The following is a 25,929-nucleotide window of genomic DNA, read 5'->3' as shown; positions in this document are numbered from 1 at the left end:
CCAAATTTGCTGCATAAAAATATTTCCTCTAATGCTATATTTTTTCTTCTAAATTGAACCACATCTTAGCCGCTTGATTGGATTCAAAACAATAATCAATTTTATTTTGGTTTAATTGACAATCTCAACCTGAATTATTTATTATCTTCAACAATGAGATAATTGATGATGAAGGAGAAAGAGAAAAAGAAAAAAAAAAAGAAATTTGTGGTGTTAACGACGATGATAACGAGAGAAAAAAATTAAGAAAAATAAAAAAAAAGAAAAAACACGAAAAAAACACGAAAACACGTAAATATAAATGACTTGTATGACTTATATAAAAAAAATACTTGTACATGAAGAATAACTCATCCAAAAAAAAAAAGGCATTGGTTGAATTTACAGTAAATTGGTGTTAATTGGATTTAATCAATCTTAAAAAAAGATCCAATGAATACCAACTTTTATAATTGAAAGTAAGTCTCTTTTGTCTTTTCTTTACCTTTCCCCCGCTTTTCCCAGAAGCCGAAAACGGTGCGTTTCGAGTTTCATCAAAAGTCAAAACCCTCCCCCATTTTACACACATCAATTATCATCATCTTTATTCTCACTCTCCTTACTCCTTTGTCCACACTTGGAGCGTCGCCGTTTACTACATTCTACGGTGAGTTTTTTTCTATTTGATTTTGTATGCTTCACTATTCATAATGTGACGTTTTCTCCATGAAGCGTGCTGTTGGATTGTTAGCTCATGCTAATTCAAGCTGGAAAAATATGTGATTTATGTTATACTCAGCACAATTTATGAATTTCAAATTCGAAATGTTATTCTTCCTTGATTGATTTCCTGATTTTTCCTACAGAAAATAATTTCAGCTGTGAAGTGCTAATGTGCTATGACTATGACCCATTTTTTTTATTTATTTTTAGCGTGGATATTAGTTTTATACAGGATACTCTGTTTTGAGCTAAACACTTTGGTTCTGTGATTCGTTTTGGGTTGTTTATTTTGCAGTTTTCGTTCTTGGTGCTAACTTTTGGAGATCAACAGAATGGCGTTATTTGTTTCTACCGAATGTTTCCTTCCTACCCATCAATCTCAGCTTGGATTTGTGCATCATGAGGCTCAAGATCGTTCTTTTTGTGGCAATAGCATCGTAAACTTTCAAGGTGCCTCTAAAACTCCACAGTCTCTCTCATTTGCGGGTTCCATACGAGGTGATGTTCTTTGTTCCTTTGACTATTTTAATGATTTCTGTATTGTGATAAATATAAGGAAGAATCCATTTTGTTTATTCTTGCTGGTTGGAATATTAATTATGTAGATTGGCTTCCTAATTTTGATTCAGATATTAAGCCTCAAGTTGCTGTACAGAGAAAGGGTCGATCATCCTCTATCCAGACGGCTGCCGTGCGGCATCTGACTGGTTCTGTTACCAAAACGCAGGGACTTCGTTTTGCTGTGGTGAGTAAATAAGTAATCCACAATGTTAATGCTAAGATGTCTTCGTTACAAATCTTTTGTTAATTGCCTTTGAATGAATCAAACATTAGGAGAGAGTAAATGAAAGACCTCGCCTTAGAGGGTATCTTGCATTCCTGAAGTTTTGATTTAATGAATAAATTCATTAGTTTGGACATAGTAGAGGAGAGAAGATGGATAATTATAGTGGCAGAAGAAGTGGGTACTCCAATTCTAAGCTTTGTGGTGATTGACTAAGGTTTTGAATACAATGGAAATACCAAGAACGGGAAAAAAGAATTTCAAATGGAGAATAGTTGATGGCAGATAAATAATAATAAGGGAGAAGTTGTGTAGTAGCAGAGAAACAAAGATTACTTAGCCATGAAACTTCCCAAGAGCCACCCCAATACCTGAGAGTTCATGAAGTTTATCTTTGGTATAGAGGATGCCACCACCCCAAGCCTAGAATATCAAAGAAAGATAAGTAGCAAAGGCTAACAATGGGATGCTAGATAACAAGAGGCTTGGATGGGAGTAATTCTACCTCCTAATAAAAGAAACACCCTTCCTCAACTTTTTTTAAAAGTTTTCAAGATTGTAGTCATTAGTATTTTCGTTCTATGCTTCTTTGCTCAATTCTAATTTGTACTTTTAGGTTGTTGCACGGTTTAATGAAATTGTTACAAAGCCGCTATTGGAGGGAGCTTTGGGTACTTTCAAAAATTATTCAGTTAAAGACGAGGACATTGATGTTAGTAAGCTATCTTATTTAAAACTTCATGGAATTCTTCTTAGTATCGTTTGATTCGATCTCTAAAATTTATTTTGTTTTACATTTTCCCTTCTGTTTCTCTATGGTTTTGAGTTCAAATTTTTTTTTTCCAATTTCTTTATTTTGGATTCAATTTACATGATAAGCTAAGACAAATGTGTTTTCAGTGGAATCTATACAAAAATTGTGCATGCTTTCTGTAGTAATCTAAAATGAAACGTTGCCCTTTTCCATTTTCCTTGCTCTGATATGTCCTATCCTTAATTTGAAAGCATTTATCATTCTCTACCCTTAATGAAATATTTTTCTATTTACTTCATCTATGCATGTCTAACTTGGTGTGTTTGTTATCATATTATGTCGACATCAATATATTCAAAAAAAAAAAAAAAGATGTCAGTTGCAGTACATAAGTTGTGATAGATGTAAGCTGTTCTGACCCACAAGAAGTCCCTGTTTGAAAACGGATTACAAATAACCCATTCTTTTTGAAATGCTATGCTAGTGCTTAGATTGTACTAAATAAATCATAAGAGCAAAGGGAGTCATTTTTTCTGTTCAGTCTGTTAGAAATTTCAGTGTTCCTATCTTTTGGGGTGAATTTTGACTGAAACTTTGTTTGTTTCCCTTCTCCCTTAGGTTGTGTGGGTTCCTGGCAGTTTTGAAATTGGTGTTGTTGCGGCAAGACTGGGAAAATCAGGCAAATATCATGCAGTTGTATGCATAGGAGCTGTGGTATGATAAATATATACAAATCTACAAATATATGAAAACTTTTAATAGTCTTTATTTTTTAATTTTTAACATTCTGTAGTTCTGTTGTGACCAATATTTGCTGTTAACAGGTAAGAGGAGATACAACCCATTATGATGCAGTTGCTAACTCTGCAGCATCTGGAGTGCTTTCAGCTAGTCTCAACTCAGGTTGTTTTCTGTTAATGTCAATTGTAATATTCAGATACGAACAGATCATGTTTGAGTTTTCAACTGGCGTATTGATCCTTCAAATGTTGAGTAGAATTTAGGTTGGAAAGAGACTGTTAAAATGTGAGGGTTACATCAAACGCCTTAGTAAATTCACTTCACTTGGTCCTCACTAAGCAAAATATTGAAACTTTTAATTTAATGCAAGCTTGTTCGGTCCTAATATAGATGAGAACGATTGAGGCCCCTTGCCCATGTCCTTTTTTATTTGGGATGTAAATTACGATTGTCAGTGATTGTTGTTCGGCTACCTTTTTTGGCATTAATATGCAACTTGGAAATTGATGCATTTTGGGGTGACTGCAGGTGTTCCATGCATTTTTGGCATCCTAACTTGTGAAGATATGGATCAGGTAAACTTAGGCTGTACCATTTGTTTAGCTTAGAAATTTTCTGCTTTGCTAATGATTATTATCATTTAGTTTTTTTTATCCTTTCTGCCGACTGCAGGCCCTAAATCGTGCTGGTGGAAAATCTGGGAATAAGGGTGCTGAGGCCGCACTGACTGCTGTAAGTTTATAGCTTTCATAATATAATTTTATTATGCAATAATCATCTATTTTTTTTTATATAAAGCTATGTCTTGCTAGTTGTTTACGGCATCTTACATTACGTCACCCACTGGCGACACCCTAGTATGTGTGCTTTGAGATTTAGGAAGGGTGTGTGGGGCATGTTAGTTAGGTATTTCCGGTTTAACCTAGAGCTTCAACTAGCTTTGGGATAAACTGGTAATTGTTGAAGTGCATCAAGTTAACCCAAGCCTACACAATCAAAGCATAAATAATAAATTCTCATTCTAAATTGATGGATAAGTATTATGCAACTTACTCAATGTGGTTGTAGTGAATCATGAATTCGAAGTGTGACAATAATTATCCAGAGATTGCAAACATTCTCAATTATTCATGAACTTAGTAAAGATCTAAGCAGCATTGGTTGAGTTACAACTTACAAGCTTATTGGTTGAAGAAATGTCATTTACCAATTTGTTTGGCTGCTTGTAAAGTTTGCAGGCTTTTAAGTAGTTATTTTGAGTAACGTGTCATGAATTGTGTGATACAGATTGAGATGGCATCTTTGTTTGAGCACCATCTGAAGTAGTCACAAGGCTCGTTACCAATCTTATAACTGTTCATCTCAGGCTACTCTATCATATATTCTTAGCCTATTACAGGCCACAACGAGCAGAAGATGATTCAAACCATTTTGGTTTTAAAAAATTAATATCTACATGGGCATGCTGTTAAGTTGAATAACCGGGAATCAATTTTATGCCGTTATACATTAACATTTATTTCTATTATCCCCCGGCCCCCCTTATTTTTTTTCTTTTCCTTCTCTTTTCTCTCATATTTTGGTTGAACATTTTCTGTTGTTAATTCCATCAGAAGGTTGCCGATGATTTTGCTTGTTAACGTGAGAATGAAAAGTATAATAAAAAGGAAGCAGTTTTGTAATTGAAAATAGAGTTTTGTTGTCTCTCAAAATATGAAACTTCACAATATTTGTGAAGTTTAGTTGCTTATGAGTTAAGACTCGTTTAGTACGGAAACATATCTAGAAGAGTTGACTTAGCAGAGCAACTTGGATTTGGGAAACAAACAACGAAAGGTTATCTTTTTTCTTAGGTATGTGCTGGATCCCATTGTCTAATTCACTGGGAAAATTGCTCCGGATTCAAACAATTTGCAAGGTGGAATAATCATTAATCTGACTAATCATTCTTTTTTTTTTTTTTGGTGTCTAAGAAATTTGACTAGTCATTTGATAGACACTTTGAATAGGGACTTTTAAGTGAAAGAATAGTTAAAACTCAATTTTTTTTTCAGTTATTATGATGCAAAATAAAATAGATTCTGAAAGATTATTGTTATTATCCTATTTTTTATCAAAAACTTATGCGGATAGAAAAAAAAATATAAATGGTTATATTTTTAATTTTTTTTAAGTAAGAATTTTTTAAGGTTGGTTTGATTTTTCGTATAGTTTTTTTTATTTGTTTTATGTTATTTTTTTCTTTTGGAATATTATGATATCACTTTTTTTTAAGTTTAAGCTGATAGGAAGAGACAACATGAATAGTTACATGATATATATATTACTAATATTTATAAAATTTTTCTCTTCAAATAGTTCTCACTTATAATCTTTTTGTTAGTAAGAATATAGATGCCAATGAAATGTCTTTTATTATAGTCTCTTAAGCTTTGTTTGAAAGAAAAACTGAAATTGAGAGATAAATACTAGAAGATAGAGACGGAAAAACAGAAATTAAATTAAATCTCTATATTATATTTAATATAAAATATATTAGATTGAGTTATATTTCAATATCATGTTTGATTTAAAATAAATATGAAACTAAGGAATAAATTTAAAATTTGAAAAGTCAAATAAGAATATTTTTAAAAATAAATATTAAGATTTTAGTCTTTATCTCAAAATTTCATTTTTTTGTGTCTTCATTTTTTAGATTTATTAAAGAAATTGAAATTTTGTGTCCCATGTTTGAAATTTTAGTTTTAATTTAAAATTAAAATCACCAAGCACAATATTCAGTTCTAGTTTCAGAAAATAAACGCAGCTTTAACAAAGTTAATTATGTTGTTAATCGCTATTTTGGTTAGTCTTTATCTTAAAATTTTGCGTCGAAAATATACTAGACTAAATATACTTTGCTATGAGAATGAAATTGGGTGGAAAAAAAGATAATAATAAGAGAAAAATGATATTTTTTGTTTAAAGTTTAAATTTTGATGAGAATAAAAATAAGATGAATTAAAGTACTTGGGATAAATATAAACATTTTTAATGATAGAGACAAAAGTAAAAATTAACTCAAATATTAAGATTTAAAATAGCATTTTATCTATAATAATATAATTTGAAAATGAATTTAATTTTAATGTATTATTAGTATAAAATATTTTACACCGTTATTCAATTATATAAATTTTTTTATGCCTATTTGCGTCGTAAACGTGAAGAAAGAATATGCCTTTTTAAGTTTTAATAATAATGATTCTTTTAGTTAATACTCTCTTAGTTTTACATTAAAAATTATAATTACAAATAATTTTTTTTTCTTTTTCGTTGACTATTATAAATACAAATTTGATGAGATGTAAAGCATAGTAAGTAGTTTCTGTTCAAAAGACTATTAAATAAATAAATAAAGACATCACCTTGTACGTCTTGTAACAAATTGACTCTCTTACTAATAAATAAGAATTGTGGAGATAATTACTCATCTTTTAATTTGGGGGAACAAATAAACAACCATTATTGTTATTTTCAAAGATTAGAATAACATTTATATTGTAAACTGCACGTGAAACTAAACTAATCAACTTGGAATTATCTAAAATTTAACTAAGCGGCATAACAAAAGACAAATATGGATGATGGCTTGAATAAGAAGATAAGGGTAGACTTGTGGGATAAGGAATTATATACAGATGAAGCCAAAACCAGTTAGCAATTCCAATTCAATTCTGCAACATTGCAACCTTCCTCACTTGAATTTGTCCATTTGTTGACCAAAACTCCATCTATTAAAAAAAAAAAAAAAAACAAATAGGTCTATCCACAGACATTTAAGTCTTTGAACATTTAAAAATATATTTAAGTATTTGATCTTTTCAAAATTTAGATATATTGATTCTTCATGTTTACTTGGGTCTGTCAGACTCAATAGAAAAATCAAATATGACCCCTGTTGTACTGACCTGATTGATACAGATACACACGTGAAAATTTTTTTAAAATCAGACAAATTAAATTTAAAGATCGATATGTCCAAATTTTGAAAACGTCAGAAACTTAAATGTATTTTTAAATTTTTAAGGGTTTAAATGTTTGTAAGCAAAAAAATCAGGCATCTGATTTGTCTTTTTTTTCTTAAATTTAAAACAAAAGGGGTGCAACTTTGGGTTGAATAAAATATTACAACAAAAGATTAGTTATGATATAGTGATGATGATAATAAGATTTATGCTGTCATTAGATCAAATGTAGAGTGTTTTTGTTCACACATCATCTTTAAAATTTTCTTCTCAACCTCTAATCATTATAAACACAAAATCTCTAGGAATTCTTCCCTTATTGGAAATCTATTTATAAAAGTTTTTATTCCTAAGTTAATGATGGTCAAAGTTACTCTTAGTAGTTAATTTACCAAGTAAACCATACCTTATGACTACTCAATCACATCACTTTCTGAAACCTCTTCTATTCAACCTTACTGAATATTTGAAACCTGCTTCATGAATCAAGACAACTATGATGGAAAGCTTCACACACACACACACACACTCTTTCACAACAACTCCATGCAAAGTGATCAATAATTCATCTGCAGCAATATAATATATGGTTACTCAACTTTAAATTATGCTATTTGCTTGTAGACAAAGAGTATGATCTTATCTTCACAATTTTAGTTATCATATCAATAAAATATAATATCAATTCATTTGCTGGATAATGGAAGCTCTTTTTTTTTATATCAATGGAGATTACAAATAAAGAAACACTATTCATATATATAAACTACATACTGTACAAACAACAGAATAAGAAATTGTTGTATTGAAGGAGAACAAATTGAACTCCATTAGAAAAGCAGCACAACAAAACAAATTGAATTGAACTGATCATAATAAAAGAAACATGAATTATTCTTGTTTTATGTATATGTAGCATATGCATACAACAGTTGACTAAAGAGAAGTGCATACTTCTCTTGCTAATAAATAACTAAGACATATATATGTGTTTTCTTTTCTTTTTCCATAAATGAATCAAAACCAATCATCACATGAAGAAACCACTCCCCTTAATTCCATTGTTGGAGAAATCATTCACAGTTAGTTGATGCAAACCGTCTTCAGAGGCATCCATGCTGGTAGGCCTTGATGATGATAAGTAATCAACATCATAAGAAGGAAGATTAGAGTCCAAGGAGGTAGAGATTAAGCCAGCACCACCACTTTGCTGTTCTTGTGATGATGGCATCACTGCAGCTACATCATGATGTTCATGAGCTTGTTGATTATAGAAATAATAATTACTAGTTCTGGTGCCAAATGGTGAAACTGTTCCACTTGTTGTTGTGCTATTCTGCTGCTGCTGCTGCTGCTGATGATGATGATAATGATGAAGAATCATCTTGTGATTATTATCATTATTATTGCTTCCTTGTTGGAAATTCAAGGTAATAGGTCCCTTATGGATTGATAGAGACATGTGAGTGCTACCACAGCCTGTAAATTTCTGAACTAATTCCCTAAAGTTATTGGTATTAGCATTGAGTAGGGTTGTTGGGGTTCTCCTAGAAGCTCTTGATCTCTTTCTGATTGGTTTGAATGCACTATTATTATTATTATTATTATTATTATTATTCCTCTTTGGACTTAACAACTGAACATTACTAATACTACTACTACAACTACTATTGCTTATTTGGCTCAACATCATCATGCTGCTGCTCTCTGGTGACATAGTTGTCACCACAGTTGCATCAGAAAATGCTTCCATGATAGGAGGAGCCATGTTGCTTCCATCACAATCCATCTGAGGCTGCTCATACAACTGCATCATCCACTTATGATGATCAGTAGTAGTAGCAGCCATGGCACCACTCATGAATAGTTACTCTAACTAAGAGTTGATTAAGAAGCTAAGAGAGAAGAGTAGTGGTTGTTGGTTGAAAGAAAGAATGGTGGGTTTGGTAGTGTATGGATTTATAGTAGCTTGTGTTTGGTCAAAGGTTAAGATTGTCTCAGGCTTTGACTATTCTATGAATTCAGAATGAAACTAAAATCCAAAAAGTGGAGAGGGTAGCTTCCAGGAAGTAACATGTGTTCATATCAGTGACGCTAATCAGGGGGTTTTATATATCAAAATATTAAGTTAATTGTGTATCTAATTATGTATTATTATATTATTAAAAATAATTTTTTTTAATTTATTATATGTGAATAATATAAAATATATAATTAAATAATTAATACATCAAAATTAAAGAAAATGTGTTGAGGTGGACTCATTGTTGGTTTCATTGCAGCTATGTATGTTGAGGTGGTCTTGTCAACAAAATGTGTACTTGAAAGCTTGAAAATCAAATTTCTATTAAAAAATATTATATTATGATAAAAAAAATAGTTACTATATATTTACATTATATGTATTACTTTTTTATGATTTAAAATATATTATATACGAGAGACTAGTTTAATATAATTATTTATATTAATACTTTTATTATATATATATTTAAAGCATTATAATCCATAAATTTATTACATCTAAGTCATTCTTTGGTATGTCTAGCAAAAAAAGCATAGAACAAGAACTTATGTAATTAGCCTAAACTTTGTTATAGAGTTATAGTTATATAAAAGTCGTTAACGCGTATGATATGGAAATACTGAAATACATACTCACCCCCTGCCCCCAAAATAATGATAATTTAATTATCTATACTTAATAGCTAATTATAATGACGTGCCTAATCCAGGATTTAGCCTATACATTCTTTATTTTGGTCGTGAATTTCATGATGAACATGTTTATTAGACGGAAAGTTCTAGTTTCAATTAAAATAACTTGTGAGGCCAACAAAAGTTAGGATTCATATATACGTGGCTGCCAAGAGTCAATAAATGTTTAGGTTTCGATAGTTTTACACCTCATCGTATCATCCTCACATCACTTTAAGGTAGCGTTTATTTTGAGATATTATGATAGAGACAAAAAGACTGAAATTTAATATTATGTTTGTTGAGTTAGAGATTGGTACTAAAATTTTTATCTCTATCTCCAAAATTTTAGTATTTCAATACCTCCAAAAAGTAGAGACACATAAAATTAAAATTTTTAGAAACAAATACTGAAACTTTAATAATATTTCATACATAAAATACCCTCATTTCAATTAATTAATTCCAATTTTACTTTTTGTACAAATTAAATTAGAACTTCATTCTTGTTTCAATTTCTGTCTTCCACTTTGCACCAAACAGAATACTAAAATTTATTTCATTCTCTGTTTTTAAATCTCTGTTTTTCAGTATCAGTCTTTCAGTTTCTATCTCTCTACTAAACGCTACCTTAGGGTTTACCAAATTAAGACCTTTTTTATATGGATAAACTTAGAGAAATAACAAAATTTTATATGATAATTTTTAAATTTTTGGATTTGTTATTTTTTTCTGGGTGTTTTTGGTTTTTTTAATATGATTATTAATACTGGCCATTGGGCAACAGCCTCATCATGCAAACCAAGTCATCTTTCTATATATAACTATTGTCTATTGCAACGTATTCACACTTCATATACTCTGTTTCTTTTTTTAGTTTAGTTCGTTTATAATTGAATTAGTTTGAACATTATATTGGTAAATGTTCTGAGGCTTACTTAGAATTAGAGTGGTTTGGACTGAATGTAAAGTTTAAATGCTTTTGGGTAAAAAGTTCGATCCCTTTCTTTTGTAAGGACGAAGCTGTCAGAGTAATGTTTACTTATAAAAAAATTTAATACTCAAGCTAACAAAGATTTCAGGAAATTTTTTTAGTAGATTAAAATTCGAAAAATATTAGGATAATAAGTGTAAATGTAAAGTTAATAACCACTTTTAAAATAGTTTCATCTTTGATGGTGAGTTTGTTATTTATTTTTGTTAAAAAGGTTGTGGAGATCTTATTTTTAAATGAATAGAAAATGAGGAGTGTTAGGAAATCAATAATTTTTGTATTTTGTAACCATTAATTAGTCATCAATAGTATTTTTAATGGTGTAAAATTACATCCAATAATAAGAGATCATTTACTTTTTTTTATGGTTAAGTATTAGTCACAAAACATAAAAGTTGTTAATCTTCTAAACTTTTTCATAGAGAAAAAAATAAGAATTAATTACTTATTATTTAAATAAATAGAGTTAAACTCGTATTATTGTGTTCAACTTTTATGAGATCCAATAAGTGTCTGTCCAACTGATTTTATTATTTTGGGTTTGGTTAAATAATAAACTAGGTATGAAGAGTAATTTTTTTCCCTTTGAGTATGATCCCTCACTTAAAATATTTTAGTGCTGTTTTTGCCTTAAAGCATTTCTTATTGAAACATAGTACTTGGTCAAAGTTGATCTTAGTGCCTTTCATAAGAAGTTGGCATATAAATTTAAATATCAACCTCAGACCTTATACTATACACTGGACATAATTAATGCGTGGGTGTGGGGAAGGGAAATATGACTAGGTATAGTATAATGTAATTTATACTATGATATGAAAATCAATTGACTATTTAGGATGCTGTAATTTCCTCCTTTCTTCTTTGTTGACTCTTACGATATTTCAAAGTACTTCACAAAGCCATTCATCTGGGACCATTGTACAGTAACGAATTATATTACTGAAGACTTTGGACCATAAATAAATAACATTACGCCGTTGAACTCTTCAAGATTATATTATTATTGAGAGGAAAAATAATGTAACGTTACATCAAGAATCGTTTGGAATTGAGGGGGTGTTTAAGACCTGATTCGCTTTGAAAGTTGAAACTCTACCCTAGCCTTGTAGGATTTAGATTTCTCATTTTTATTTGATGTAACTTTCGACTCAAATTCGAATTATGTTTCGAGTAAATTTGGTCCAATCCAAAGTTATGTTTTATAACTAAAATACAAATTTTACAATGAAATTACTAATGAAATGTTATAAGTTTATATTTTACTTAATATTTTTATATTATATTTTGTTATTTTTTATTTACAATAATTTATTTTAGTATAAATATTATATAATTATTAAATTCATTTTTAAGAGTAAGATTTTAATAATTAATCGTATAAAATTTATAAGTATATACACTAATTATGTATTAGGTCAATCTGATTTAATTCAATTTCTGTTTGATTAATTTAGAATTAGGTTTAAATATTTAACATATACTCTATAAAATAGTAGAATTAAGTCTGGATTTAATTAAAGAAAAAAAAGATCGACATTTTTGTCTGCAGACATTTAAATTTCTGAGAATTTAAAATTACATTTAAATTTTCGATCTCTTCAAAATCTAGATATATATATTCCTGAGTTTAATTTGTCTAATTTTAAAAACTCTGTCACGTGTCCATCCATATCAATCAGGTATCACGTTTGATTTTTCTATTGAGTCTGACAGATCCAAATAAACATGAGAGATCAATATATTTAAGTTTTGAAAAAGTCAAAAATTTAAATATATTTTTAAATTTTCAAAGATTTAAATGTCTGCGTATCAAAATGTCAAAATTTTTTTTTTAATTAAATTAGTCCCAACGACCTGTTTACATGGGAATTGGATACTTTAATGGGGGCGTTGCAAAATATTCCACCTTCTATTTGAGGTGGTGAAAAAGAAGAATTGGAGACCTAACCAAAAAAAGAAAAAAAAAAAAAAAAGAGTTGGCGCACATAGTTTTGATTTTTGGAAGCTGGGTTTTCAGTCACTATCGCACGTGCCGACAGAAAATAATTTTCAAAGGTTGTTAAGGCGTAAAGAACAGTTATTATTATTTATTATTATCCAGCAAGACTGGTTTGCTAGCATTATTAAGAGCTTGATTAAGCCAACTCGAGCTACTTAAGGAGAAGAACAGTTACATTTTCAAGCAAGTGGAGTAAACAAAAGCATGTCATAATTCTTGACCACGACAATACAAAAGTTGCATCATCCGAATTAAACCAAATGCAAATTCTAAACATGTTAACCAAAAGCACCCAAGTGGAACCAATTAAGGGTCACAACTCACACAAACACAACTACATAAAAGTCTAAGAATAAAGTTTAATGATAATCACATTACACACTAATATACTTAAATATCATCTTTTAGGTTATTCTTGAACATTTTTTTACTAAAGACTAAAGAGTGTTGCAATCTTAATTAAAAAAATCTTAATTTTCTATTTAGTTATATTTTATATAAATGGATTTTTTTTAAATAACCTGTTATTCAGATTAATTATATTTTTTAAAATATTTCTAATAGGCTACATTTACTTTTTTACAAAAAAGAGAGAAAAATTAAAGTTTGTAATATGCTAATTTATTTATTATTTTTAATAATAGGTCATTTTTAAAAAACATTGCATTCTTTATTTTATAGAAATTTTAAGTATTTAGAGGGAAAAAAAGGGTTCATTTTCTTGACAAAAAAAAATTCTGCATTTTTGTTATTGTCAACTCGCACCCTATATATGTATATGTTATATAGAGTCACTTAAATAAAGATATCTAAAACGTCTTTTTTTAAAAATAATTTTTAATAATTAAAATTTAACACATAATCGATTAAATCGTGTTATTTTTGTTAAAATTAGACTAGACAAATTAATTTGATCGAAACAATGGTAAATCAAATATTGAACTGGACTAAATTAATATTATTTTTTATAGAAAATAACTACAATATCTTTATTATAGAAAATAACTAAAATATTTTTATTATATATATTAATTTTGAAAATTCTAAATTCTAACTCTTTACTTCTCTGCTGTCATAAGATTAGGATTTAGAATTTTCATATATATATATATATATATATATATATATATATATATATATATATATATATATATAATAAGAATATTTTAGTCATTTTTCTACGATAAGGATATTGTAATCATTTTTTATAAAAAATATTATTAATTTAGACCGATTCAAGATTTGATTCACCATTTTTTCAGTCAAATTAATTTATATGACCTAATTTTGATAAAAATAACACGATTTAATCGATTATATGTGTTAAATTTTAATTATTAGAAAATATCTTTAAAAAAAGACGTTTTAGACGTCTTTATCTGAATGGCTCCCTATAAAAATATGTTTTAAGTGGATGTTGAACCAAAGACCTCTCACTAAATAGTAAATACAAAAGATCCTTAGCCACTTAAAAAATCATTAATTGATAATTTAATATTTTTTTTACATAAAAATCACTTCTATTTTAAATTATCATCAAGTTATATAATAATGTTGCATTTTTTTTAACTCGCAAATAGAGTCAAGTATCCACAAGTTAATAATGAGTAAAGTTAGAGTTGAGATATTTGCAATCCACGGGTAAAATTAGAGTTGGTTCCAAACCCTATTCTACTCTCCCCGTTACCACCCGTGCTGTCCTCTGGAATTTGAATTTAATTTAAGGATGTGTTTGTTGAAGTAAGTTCAAAAAAAAGTTCAAATTTTTTGATCGCTTCAATTTTTGGATAATTTTATACTTATTCCTCGTTTATAAGAAGTAACAAATCATTGTTTCTGAATTTTACCCTACTCTTCATATATGTTAATGTTTTATTTATGAAATTTTTATGTTTTTTTTATCAGTTCTCTTTTTTTTATTTATTATTTTTATTTTTTATTAATTTTTTATTTGACATTGTACACTTTTATAATTATAATTTTTGTATATTATATTTATTATTATTTTTTATAATATAATTTATTGATCTCAGAATAAATTAAAAAAAATAATTATAAATAATAATAGGAGTGAAAAATTATAATATACTAAAAAAAAGTGCTAAGAATACTAGAAAAAATATTATATAAAAAATATACTAGAAAAAAGTGTAAAAAAATAAATATACTTAAAAATAATATTATAATTTATTGAAATATTTTTTCTAGTAATTATTTATTTAAAAATAATTTTAATTAATATTATTCAAACAATATTTATTTTATCAAAATCAATTTTAATATAAAATTAATAAACATAAATCATGTTGATATAGACTCATTTCTATCCAAAATTAATTCTATTAAATTATTTTTATTCAAACTCCAATTTAACAAAACCCAATCTATACACACACTAATCTATTTTTGGTATTCTTTTACCCACTCAATGTAATAAGGGTTCGTTATTGTTGTTTATAGGTTGCGTGTGATTCATGGTTTTGCACGGAGTTTCTTTGTTTTTATCATTAAGGTAGTGTTTGTTTTGAGATATTGAGACAGACACTGAAAGACTGAGTATCATATTTATTGGTTCAGAGACTGATACTAAAATTTCTGTCTCTATTTCTAAAATTTTGGTATTTCAGTACCTCCAAAAAGTATAGACATAGGGGATTAAAATTTTTAGAAATAGAGACTGAAACTTTAATAACATTTTATACCTAAAATATCTTCATTTCAATTAATTAATTCCAATTTTATCTTTTGTACAAATTAACTTAGAGTTTCATTCTTATAAAATATTGAGATTTATTTCAATGTCTATCTTTTAGTCTTTATCTCTCAGTCTCATCTTTCTATCTCTGTCTCTCCACCAAACACTATCTAACCATTTATATTTGCTTTCGTCTTGAATGCTTTATGACACAAAAGAATAAAAGCCCAAGACTTGAAGGATTATGTCATTGTTCTTGTATCTGAATTTATGTTGTATTGATTATTTTATGACTAAATTCCTAATGTGATATTTACGATTTATCGAATGAAGAGATAAAACAGTTTGTACTTCATATAAATTCTTTGTCTTCTTATACACTAAAACAAAACAACACTATTTTGATCTGTGTCTAGCGTAACAAAATCAGAGCATGCTCAACACTACATTCACCACTCAGTTTTAAAAAGATTCGAAATTGGATCTCAAAAATCAGAATAGTGAATTTTAGATCCGATGAACTAACATAAATGGTTAAAATTGTAAATTTTAAAAACCACTTGAAAAATTTAATCTTTCTTTTATGTTCCAAGAACATAGACTAACACGTGATCGGTGATCCCACATTACATTAAACGGAAATGATGAGAGCACCGCAAGGCTTGTACTAAATGGCATACATGTATGCTTTTTTTTTTGGTAACATGTATGCCCTGTTAGAAGGTGTGTCCGGAAACAAATCCTAATGGCATACATGTATGCTTTTTTTTTTTTTAGGACATACCATGTATGCCTTGTTAGAAGGTGTGTCCGGAAACAAATCCTAGCTATGATTAGAAAGTTGTTATATGGAACCCATGGGAAAAGAAAAAAAGGGTGTGTTAGGGTCTTGACAAAGAAAAAAAAAAAAAAGAAAAAGAAAAAAGCAAAAAGCAAAAAGAAATTCTGAGAGAGATGAAAATACTACTGCATTTACAATGAATTGGCAACTACAATTACAATTACACTCCAAGGAGCCCAGAAGAAGATTGATTATTCACAAAATTGGAATACTATAAGGGTCAAACTCATTTGTACCCTCTAAATCTACGTATTATTTATAATTATTCTACAACTATTTCAAGTATTGCGGTAAGTCTGGGTTTTCTATATCTTCTCAAAAGCAAAGAAGAGCATACAACACTTACAGAGGAGAGAGCCATGCATGCACCAGCAACCCACGGTGGCAGCTGGATCCCCAGAGAAGGGAAAAACACCCCCGCAGCAACTGGTATTGCAATAACATTGTAAGCCATGGCAAATACATAGTTCAATCGAATACGAGAGAATGTCTTCCTAGAAAGATCAATGGCTGTGATCACATCTTCCAAGTTATCTCTCATCAGCACATAGTCAGCGGCTTCTATTGCAATATCAGTCCCAGCTCCAATTGCCATACCAACATCTGCAGCGGCTAATGCAGGAGAGTCATTGATGCCATCACCCACCATTGCTACTGTGCTCCCATCCTTTTGAAAGGATCGAACAACATCCGCCTTTCCTGCCGGCATAACCTCTGCCCTCACATCTTCAATTCCAAGCTGCCATACAAAACAAAATCGATTTTATCCAGTAAAGTTCATGTTACAAAATACAAACTCAAAATCATACTATTTTTTTAAAGTTTAAATTATTACGCTGGCAGTTATGATCAAGAAAAACAACTGTGTTCCACTACAAAGTACAAACACCAAGACTAATATAATCTATGCAAAGATATTGGTTTTCTTTGAACAAGCATAGCCAAATACCCTTGAAACCACACTCAATAGATATAACAAAAAGCTTTAACAGCCAAGAAAAACAAGAGTTATAGAAACATATACATACCTCCTTTGCAACAGCTTGAGCTGTTCTCCAATTGTCTCCTGTAACCATAACAGGTATGACTCCCATTTTATGGAGGCCATCTATAACAACAGAAGCTTCTCTCTTTAGTGGGTCTGCAACACCTAACACTCCAGTTAGAACGTCATCATATGCTACCAGTATTCCTGTCTTTGCACTTTCTTCAAGCTCTACCACAAAATTTTCCACTTCAGTGGAAATATCTATACCATTTTCTGACAGCAGCTTTCTGTTACCAACCTGTTCAGGATATACTGCGTCAAATAAACAGCTTAAAAAAACAAACAAATCCCACAGTTCTATGAAGTTAATGATAGTTAAATAGCAATGACCGAGAAACTACCAAAATGCGCTTCCCATCTATAAAGCACTGGACACCTCTTCCTGGGAGAGCAGAGAAATCTGATACATCATGAAGCCACCCAGAATTTAATTCCTTCGCATCATTCAGAGTACCATTGATAGTAGAGGACTCATCAAAGAAATGAAAATGGCGTGCATATTGTAATATTGCTTTTCCCAATGGGTGTTCACTGCTAGCCTGAAAAATAAGAAACAGAGAATTAGAACAGGTAGATTCCTCCTACAAGAAACAGAAGGGTGAAACCTTCTGACAAATCAAATAGTCAGAAATGAATAATCTTTCCTAAGATTGTACTTAATCTATTTTCAACAATCTAGAACATTGTAGGAAAAGTTGATTTGTCTGTGTCAAGGAGGTGGAGAAAATACAAAATATAACCTAGTGGTCTTCTATAGCTGCATGAATGGATGTAGGTCCAAACCAAGTATCTTACAACACCGTTGACAGAATATAAGATTCAGAAAGTAATATTATCATTGAGAAATTGGAAGTCACCTCAGCAGAAGCCACCAGTGTAAGAAATTCTCCTCGCTCCATTCCTGTGAACACCTTGACAGTAGTAACAGTGGCTTTCCCTTGAGTTAGAGTGCCTGTCTTATCAAATATAACATACTTCACCATCTGAGCCCTTTCCAAGGCATCTCCTCCTTTAATTAACACACCATTGTTAGCCCCAACCCCTGTTGCCACCATGACAGCAGTTGGTGTTGCCAAACCAAGGGCACAGGGGCATGCAATCACCACAACAGATATCGAAAACATTAGAGCAAAAACGAAATGATTTCCATTTTCTGGTAGCCATTCTTTTGGGTAAGCTTCAAGAGCCCCAGCAGTATACCTACAATTAGTCAAAATATTTAGAGAAAGTAGGGATAAGCATTCCAAATTCCTTGGGAATCAAGTTTTTATTAATATGACAAAAACTAGACAATTTAATCTTACCAACACAGGAATGTCAATAATGACAAAGCCACAACAGTAGGAACAAATATGCTTGCTACCTGCAAATCAACAGAATGCAACATAAGTTCATATCTTATATTCCTTCAATCATTTGTGGACCAATCCACTTATGTGAATGATCCAGATGACAAGATGAAGATAATTTTTACAAACTTATAAGAACACAAAAGAAAAAGCTCCTCCAATTTGGTATAAAGCCTAAACCTCAAAGTACTAAATTCAATGACATTCAAATTTTACAAATAGTTCTGTAGGAGCTTCTTCTGATTTAGTGATCAAAGGTGAGGCATTTAAATATTGACCTAACTCGACAAGCTTAATCAAATCTTGGCTGAATTTGCAGCTTGGGAAAAGTAAATGCTGACTCCTTGCTACTCAATGCAACTCTTTTAGTTACAATTATATGAAATGGCCAACCGATTTAAGAAGTTAAATCATGTGGTTTTCATTAACCAGGACATCTAGAAACATGAAATTTTTTACTTTACTTCGGAATTGATTCTTGAGCTAATACTGTCTTTATGCTTTTGAAGCAAATGCTATTTTATTCTACGAATAAATAACTGTGATATAAAAGTAAAACTTCTAGAGAATAGAAGTCACCCAAGTGCACAACCAGACTACTTACATAATCAGCAAACTTCTGAATGGGAGCTTTGGACATCTGGGCTGTCTCCACCAAACTAATTATCTGACTCAAAACTGTATCGGATCCTACTTTAGTTGCTTGAATGTGCAGGACACCATGTGAATTGATTGTACCTCCAATAACTGATGCATTGAGCTCTTTCAAAACAGGTACAGATTCACCAGTCACCATGCTCTCATTTACATAACTTGAGCCCCACTTAACAATACCATCAGCGGGAATCTTTGTACCAGGAAGAACTTTTAATGTATCACCAGGTTCAATGAGTAAGGAGTCTATTTCCCTTTCCTCAATTAATTTACCACCTAGAAAATAAGATAATTATCAGCAAGTTATAATCTGATGTTGCAATAAAATGTGGAACATGATGAATCAAATAACCTATATTAATGAGTTCTAAAATGGAAAAAAATGAAGAGTAAATACCTAAATTGGTCCCTAACAAAATCCGGATTGGATCCCAATAAATTTTATTACTCTAATAGGTCTCTGATAATTACTCTCGTCAAACAAATTAGTCCCTATATTTCATAAAATTTTTAATATTCATATTGGATAAATAAACAAATTTTATTATAAGAAATTAGATTTTAAAAAATATCATTACATGACAAATTAATCTCCCTTATGGAGGGACCAGTTCCATCTAAAATTCCTTCGAGACTGATTTGGTGTTTACTCAAAAATAAAAAAATAAAAGAAGAAGCCATTTTTCATGAAATAAAATATAAAGATTAGCTGTAAATGGAAACAATTTTACGTGTCCTTTTTGTCAAGAAAATAAGAATATAAAATGAAAAGAAAATGATGTGCACCTTTATCTTTTACAATCAATAAAGCAGTTGCAGGAGCAAGTTCCACTAACTTCTTAATGGCATCAGATGTCTTTCCCTTGGCAAGGCATTCCAAATACTTGCCCAACAATACAAATGTTATGAGCATAGCACTTGTTTCAAAGTATGTTGGAGACCAAAATCCAGTAACAGCACCATACAGAAGAGCACAAACAGAATAAACATAGGAGGCTGTAGTTCCTAAAGCAACCAGGACATCCATGTTTGTTGAACCATTCCTAAGAGCCCTGCCCGCTGCAATGTAGAAGCGCCTTCCAATCACAAATTGGATGACACTCACTAATGCCCATTTCAACCAATCACCCATGAGGAAAGGTCCACATCTCCTGAGTAATAAGGAGTATATGAATGGTATGTGAGGACAAACTACCCCCATGAAGAAGAGAGGAACCTGAACGAAATACATCAAGCAAAAATCAATTTGAAATATCAGACAAGAACATGAACAAAATAAGGATGTTAACACATTATACACGACCAATATTTGACAATAACAAGTCACCATTTGCTTTGATTATGTTTCTATGAAGAACAGAGAGAATGACATCACGGCAGAATACTGCTTTCTTTATATGAAACTTCTGTACAAACTAATGCAACCCTTAGAATAAATAAATGGAATTTGACAAAATATAGAATATAAAAGGAAGATTCGACTGATACTAATGTACCATGGGAATAGAAACCGCAGCCACCGTATGACTTGGAATCTCTAGCTTCCCGTCTCTTCTCTAAAGCCACCCTATGTCCCTATTGATCCCAAGCACATTACATTACTAGAAAATTAACTCCTAATGTTTCTCCACCAATGCATTTTGTGAAGAAATATCTGTTTATGCATGTCATGACTCACGAGTATCCGTTCAATCATCTAACAATGATTATGAACATGATTTCACACACCTATAGGAATATGGATGAAGAAACAGATTTAAAAAAAAAAAAAAAAGAACTAAGCAACATGACTCCAACATAAAACATTGCCATACAATAACTGAGACGGAAGAGATACTCACACTAAGAAACAGGCTGGAAGTGAAAAGCCGAAACATAGCTGAGCTCTCGGCACCATCTGTAGAAGCCATTCTGGCATAAGGGTTCCTAACATTCAACCTAAATTTCCCTTTACTCCCAAGCTGGATCCCATCAACAAGTGATCGAGGCCTAATAACTTCGGGATCAAACACAACATCCAACTCATTCGACACGATGTTGAATCGGAACTGCCTCACACCTTTCATCCCACTCAGCATACCTTCCAGAACCTGAGCATCACCCAAACTGTACACACCAACAACACCTAGCACCACCTTGTCCTGCTCATTGCTCTGCACAAACGAAGCCTCGAACCCAGCATCTTCAATCGCACGGACGATCTCATCCTTGCTAATCACATTTGGATCATACTCAACCTCACCTAGCGAAGTAGCCAAAGCCACCACAGCCTTCTTCACACCACTGAGGTCCTTGAGGATCCCTTCCACGGAGTTCACGCACGCCGCACACGTCATCCCCGTGATGGTGAACTGTCCTACAAGAGTAGCACCACATGGCTTCGTTCCAGTCGCGCTTTGTTGAGGTTCCGGCAAAACCTCGGCTTCGAAACCTGCATCTTCAACCGCATTCTTAATGTCTTCATCCTACGGTTTAAAAACCAACGCAACAAGTTCCAAAGCAAAAAATCAGTAGCTATTAGCTAAACAAAAAGAAAGAAACTCAGTTTCCATAATACAAAACTATTCAACTAGCTAGCTAGCTATAACTAACCTTGACGAGGCTCGGATTGAAAACGACGTCGGCGCGGTTCTGGAGAAGTGCGACGGAAGCGGAAACGACGCCGTCAACGGACATGAGAGCGGATTCGACGGAGTTGGAACATGCGGCACAGGTCATGCCGGTGACTCTGACCTGAATCCGCTTCGTTGATGTTGTTGCTGCTGCTTCAACGTCGTCCTTATCGTAGGAATCGAGAAGGCGAACATCTTCGAGGTCACCGGAGTCGTCGGCGGCGGCGGCGAGGGAGGTTTTACCGGCGGGAGTTAGCTGGATGTCTCGGACGCTCGGCGCCATGATGAGGAAGGTGCCGAGGGAATGCAAAGCGAAAGAGATTTATAAGATTTCAAAAAGCAAAAAAATGGAGAGAAAATTTGGAACGGAATTTGCAGAAAGAAGAGAAGAAAAATGAAAGAAGAGAAAAAGAGAAGAACTTTTCCGAGGGAGATGGGTGAGACAGCAATTTTTTAACTAAGTGGAAGGTGCGGGTGGGGCCACTATTGGATTGGAATTTGGAGGGAGGTTTTTGAACCGCTTTTACGTTTTTACCCTTTGGGTTTGTTAGAATTTCAGTTTTATGTTGTACTTCATGCTGGGAGGAGTTTGTACTGCATGCCACGTAGGAAGAGTTGGTTGAGTCGTGGTTGCGTTGCTTGTGTTCTCGTCAAGCCCGGTGGCGTGTGAGCTTAGGTGTGAAAAATGAAAATTGCTTCAAGGTTCTAGCTAGCTTGGTCTTTTTCCAACTGGTCAAACAATGTCAATCACAGTGATTAATTTTGAACATGGAATCCAGAATCGGGAATGATAAACAATTAAAGATAAGAGGAAGTGGAAAATCTTTTTCATGTTTAAAGTAACATCATCTTCAAAATTAGAAAAAAAAACAAAAGAGAAAAAGGCTAAAATAATTTGTTTCTTTTTTAAAGATAAAAGTTTAAAATGTTATTTAAAAAAAATTTAGAAATCAGTATTTTTATTAAAATTTGGTCTACACTTAATTAGCAAAAAAATAAATAATTTTATATTATTAGATATAATTTTACACCATTAAAATTATTAATAGTAATTAATTAATAATTACAAATCACAAAATTCACTAATCTCCTAACACTCTTCATATTATTTTGCTCCTTAATGTTTATATCAAATCTTAATTTGGCAAACTTTCTATTTTTGTTTTAAAAAATTTCAAACAAATTTAATAGCATCCTATCATTAAATTTATACAAATAACTAAGAGTAAAAGATATGGACCCTAATAATATAATTGTTAAGCCATATTTTTTATATTAGAAAAATATAATCAAAATATTTTTGTAACTTATTTTTTTTGCACAAAAAAGGAGTTTTATGTTAGTAATTATTGATGTGTTAATTTTATTTATGTACTAAAATTAGATATTATTGATTATTAAATATGTTAATTGTTCGTGTCAAATTTAATAAAAGAATAATATTGATTTATTAAAAATTTTTAAAGATTAAAATAGGACGTTTAAAATTTTTTGAAATATTAGAGATTAAATTAAAATTTGATTTAAATATTAAAAATCAAAATAATATTTTATTTTTATATTAATTTATTTATTTTAAAAAGATTAACGATTATTTTGATTCTTAAAAAATATAAGTGTGATGGAAATATATTAAATATAAGTTTCTATTCTTAAAATTTTTTTTGTCAATGAATAATAGTTCAAATGGCATAGTCTCTTCATACTCAATTAAGAAGTTGCAGGTTCAAGTTTCTTATCTTTGATTAAAAAAAATTCTTAAATTTTTTTATATATTTTAGTTTTTTAAAAATATATTATATATAGCCCTTTAAAGATATAAATAGCATCAAATAATTGATTTGTAATTAATTATACGGAAAGATATTTGTGTTCAATATGTTTTAATAATATTACGTACGTTTTTAAATTATAAAGTATAAAGAAAAAAGAAAAAATTTATTCTTTTAAACATTTTTAAAACATTTTGTCGCATCAAAATAATGTCATTAATGTATTTTAAAAGACCGAAGACTGTGAGACGCACAACAAACAGGTTGGCATGAAGAACGCATCTGGCACGTGACCCACGTGACTTTGTACCCCATGATAATTCTCCAATGATATAATATCTGTAGGATCCGATTTTTTGAATTTCTCTTGCATAGTCGCGTTTTATTTGTTTGTAGAAATAGGACATTAAAACAGAGAATAAAAATATAAAATTATAAAATTATATTTGATCGATAAAATATAGACAATAATATTATATTTAGAGACATTAAATTAATATTTTTGTATTCATCTTAATAAAAAAGACACAAAAATATTAATAAAAATATAATTTATTATTTATTTATTTATTTCTTATTCTTGTTATCTTTTATTATTATTTTTTTTAAATTTTTTAAATAAAAAAATAAAAATAAATTAAATTTTTATATTTTATTTTAGTTTATCAAAATTTTTTGGACACACTTCAAGTTGTGGTTTATATTATTTAGAGTGAAAGTCCAGGGCCACCATATATAATTAGAAATTTAGAACTCATATTCGTCTTTAATTTGTTGTGCCTATTGATTAATCATGTCAATTTAGCCAACTTTCGCTTTTAACCTAATTGACTATTCAACATTGTATAGTAGTTGCATTTTTTTCACTTATTGTTAATTTGTTATCAACATTAACAGCCACCAATGGAATAAAAAACTTCCTATCATTTAGGTTAGAAAGGAAATATGAAAATGAAGGGGGAAAAAAGGTAAGGCCCTAATTTGTTTGGGTAGAGACAAATAATATTGGAAATATGCATGGCATTTTTCTCCACTAACAAAAATGGTTGTATCATGATGGTGTGATGATAGAGTATCCACTAATTTGGAAGAAAAAAACTATTACTTAAAAGGAAAAAGATAAATTAAAAAAAAACGGTGGGTAGTGCATCTTATGTTATCTTCCACCAAAACAAAAACAATGGGCAATGCACATTATGATATGTGGTGTCCACAAAAGCTTCTTTTAATTGAGAATTTTATCACGTTGGCATGGCTATATAACTAAAGTGTGTTTTGAGAATTTTAATTGAGAAAGTAGATCATTCTTTTTAATGCATTCAATTCATAAAATACTTAATAAAAAGATTGATGTTTACTTTATATTTTTATATATAGCACTCTTAACATTCTTAAAATTCTTAATTAATATATATAATGTATATTTTATATTTTAATATATATATTTTATACAAATAGGTAATATTATTAATTTATTTTTATTGTCTATAACTTTGTATACATGTACTATATATATCTATATGTAGGAGGTGCAATCAATAAGCATATAACAACCCTAATTATTCGAAATAATAAGTAAGGACATGTGGGAACAGGATTATTCTATTCCATTGACCCAATACAGATTTAATTTGACTTTGATTTGATATTTGAAGTTTCTCTAAGAAAAAGTCGCAAAGTTGACAAATTTAATTTTCTGAAACCATATGGTAATGTGTTACATTGTCAAACAGATTCACTTTTTGGTTTCCTTCGCCACTGTTTTCTATGATATCCATTAAAAGTTGGTATCTAAGAGCCGTTAGATGAAAAATTAATCAAATCAGTTAAATCATCTAACTGTTTTTAACTATCAACTTCAGGTAAAGTTGACTGCATCTGAGTTTCCACCTTTAATTTTATAGCTTTGTTATTTCAGAACATCTTCAAAAACTGAAAATATGTGGAACTGAATCAATTGGTGACATGTCTTGAGTTCATCACTATGTCACAAGATGTACTACACAAACTATCAGAAATTGTATATGGGTGACAACGTAATTTCAATCCAGGATTAGGTGCAACATTTTTAATTTATTAAATGTTATTATGTATTGATTATCGGAATATATATATAGTAAAGTTGTTTTCTAGAGTAAGGGATTTGATGGAACTACTCTGTATTAGGAATAATGTCGACGTCAAAATAATAAAGGGTGAAGTGTTTTCAAAATAACAATGTTTTGAAGCATTCAAGAAGTTAGTTGAAAGAAGCAACCGAACCCAAATTAGATA

General features: G+C 30.4%; 3 protein-coding genes across 3 annotated transcripts; 1 reads left to right on the top strand and 2 right to left on the bottom strand.

Moving 5' to 3' along the window:
- The first annotated feature begins 491 nt into the window (after positions 1-491).
- LOC130969282 (6,7-dimethyl-8-ribityllumazine synthase, chloroplastic) lies at positions 492-4,605 on the top strand. Its single transcript, XM_057894940.1, has 9 exons — positions 492-646; positions 998-1,200; positions 1,332-1,447; positions 2,103-2,198; positions 2,859-2,954; positions 3,065-3,143; positions 3,510-3,556; positions 3,654-3,713; positions 4,269-4,605. The coding sequence occupies exons 2-9, from the start codon at positions 1,035-1,037 to the stop codon at positions 4,305-4,307; spliced, it is 699 nt and encodes a 232-aa protein (XP_057750923.1). The 5' UTR covers positions 492-646; positions 998-1,034; the 3' UTR covers positions 4,308-4,605.
- A 3,259-nt stretch (positions 4,606-7,864) lies between these two features.
- LOC130970610 (uncharacterized) lies at positions 7,865-8,930 on the bottom strand. The gene has a single exon (XM_057896742.1). It carries the CDS (start codon positions 8,850-8,852, stop codon positions 8,022-8,024), a length of 831 nt encoding a protein of 276 aa, XP_057752725.1. The 5' UTR covers positions 8,853-8,930; the 3' UTR covers positions 7,865-8,021.
- A 7,400-nt stretch (positions 8,931-16,330) lies between these two features.
- LOC130968110 (copper-transporting ATPase RAN1-like) lies at positions 16,331-22,309 on the bottom strand. Its single transcript, XM_057893195.1, has 9 exons — positions 21,864-22,309; positions 21,113-21,736; positions 20,058-20,487; positions 19,222-19,547; positions 18,573-18,631; positions 18,126-18,468; positions 17,610-17,807; positions 17,249-17,506; positions 16,331-16,959 (listed from the first exon to the last, which is right to left on the bottom strand). Exons 1-9 carry the CDS (start codon positions 22,164-22,166, stop codon positions 16,483-16,485), a joined length of 3,018 nt encoding a protein of 1,005 aa, XP_057749178.1. The 5' UTR covers positions 22,167-22,309; the 3' UTR covers positions 16,331-16,482.
- Positions 22,310-25,929: the final 3,620 nt, after the last annotated feature.

This window comes from Arachis stenosperma, chromosome 3 (genome assembly GCF_014773155.1).
Source record: "Arachis stenosperma cultivar V10309 chromosome 3, arast.V10309.gnm1.PFL2, whole genome shotgun sequence".
Lineage (NCBI taxonomy): Eukaryota > Viridiplantae > Streptophyta > Magnoliopsida > Fabales > Fabaceae > Arachis > Arachis stenosperma.
The sequence above is the reverse complement of the archived record's forward strand: the minus strand, read 5'-3'. Positions and strand labels throughout refer to the sequence as shown.

Bases quoted from the DNA above. Each gene is read 5' to 3' on its own strand.
- LOC130969282 (XM_057894940.1), top strand. From the start codon at position 1,035: ATGGCGTTATTTGTTTCTACCGAATGTTTCCTTCCTACCCATCAATCT. The intron at 2,955-3,064 runs GTATGATAAATA...TGCTGTTAACAG, and splicing joins TTGTATGCATAGGAGCTGTG to GTAAGAGGAGATACAACCCA. The intron at 3,557-3,653 runs GTAAACTTAGGC...TGCCGACTGCAG, and splicing joins CTTGTGAAGATATGGATCAG to GCCCTAAATCGTGCTGGTGG.
- LOC130970610 (XM_057896742.1), bottom strand. From the start codon at position 8,852: ATGAGTGGTGCCATGGCTGCTACTACTACTGATCATCATAAGTGGATG.
- LOC130968110 (XM_057893195.1), bottom strand. From the start codon at position 22,166: ATGGCGCCGAGCGTCCGAGACATCCAGCTAACTCCCGCCGGTAAAACC. The intron at 17,808-18,125 runs GTGACTTCCAAT...CTTATTTTTCAG, and splicing joins CACTGGTGGCTTCTGCTGAG to GCTAGCAGTGAACACCCATT. The intron at 16,960-17,248 runs GTATGTATATGT...TTTGTATGGCAG, and splicing joins CTCAAGCTGTTGCAAAGGAG to CTTGGAATTGAAGATGTGAG.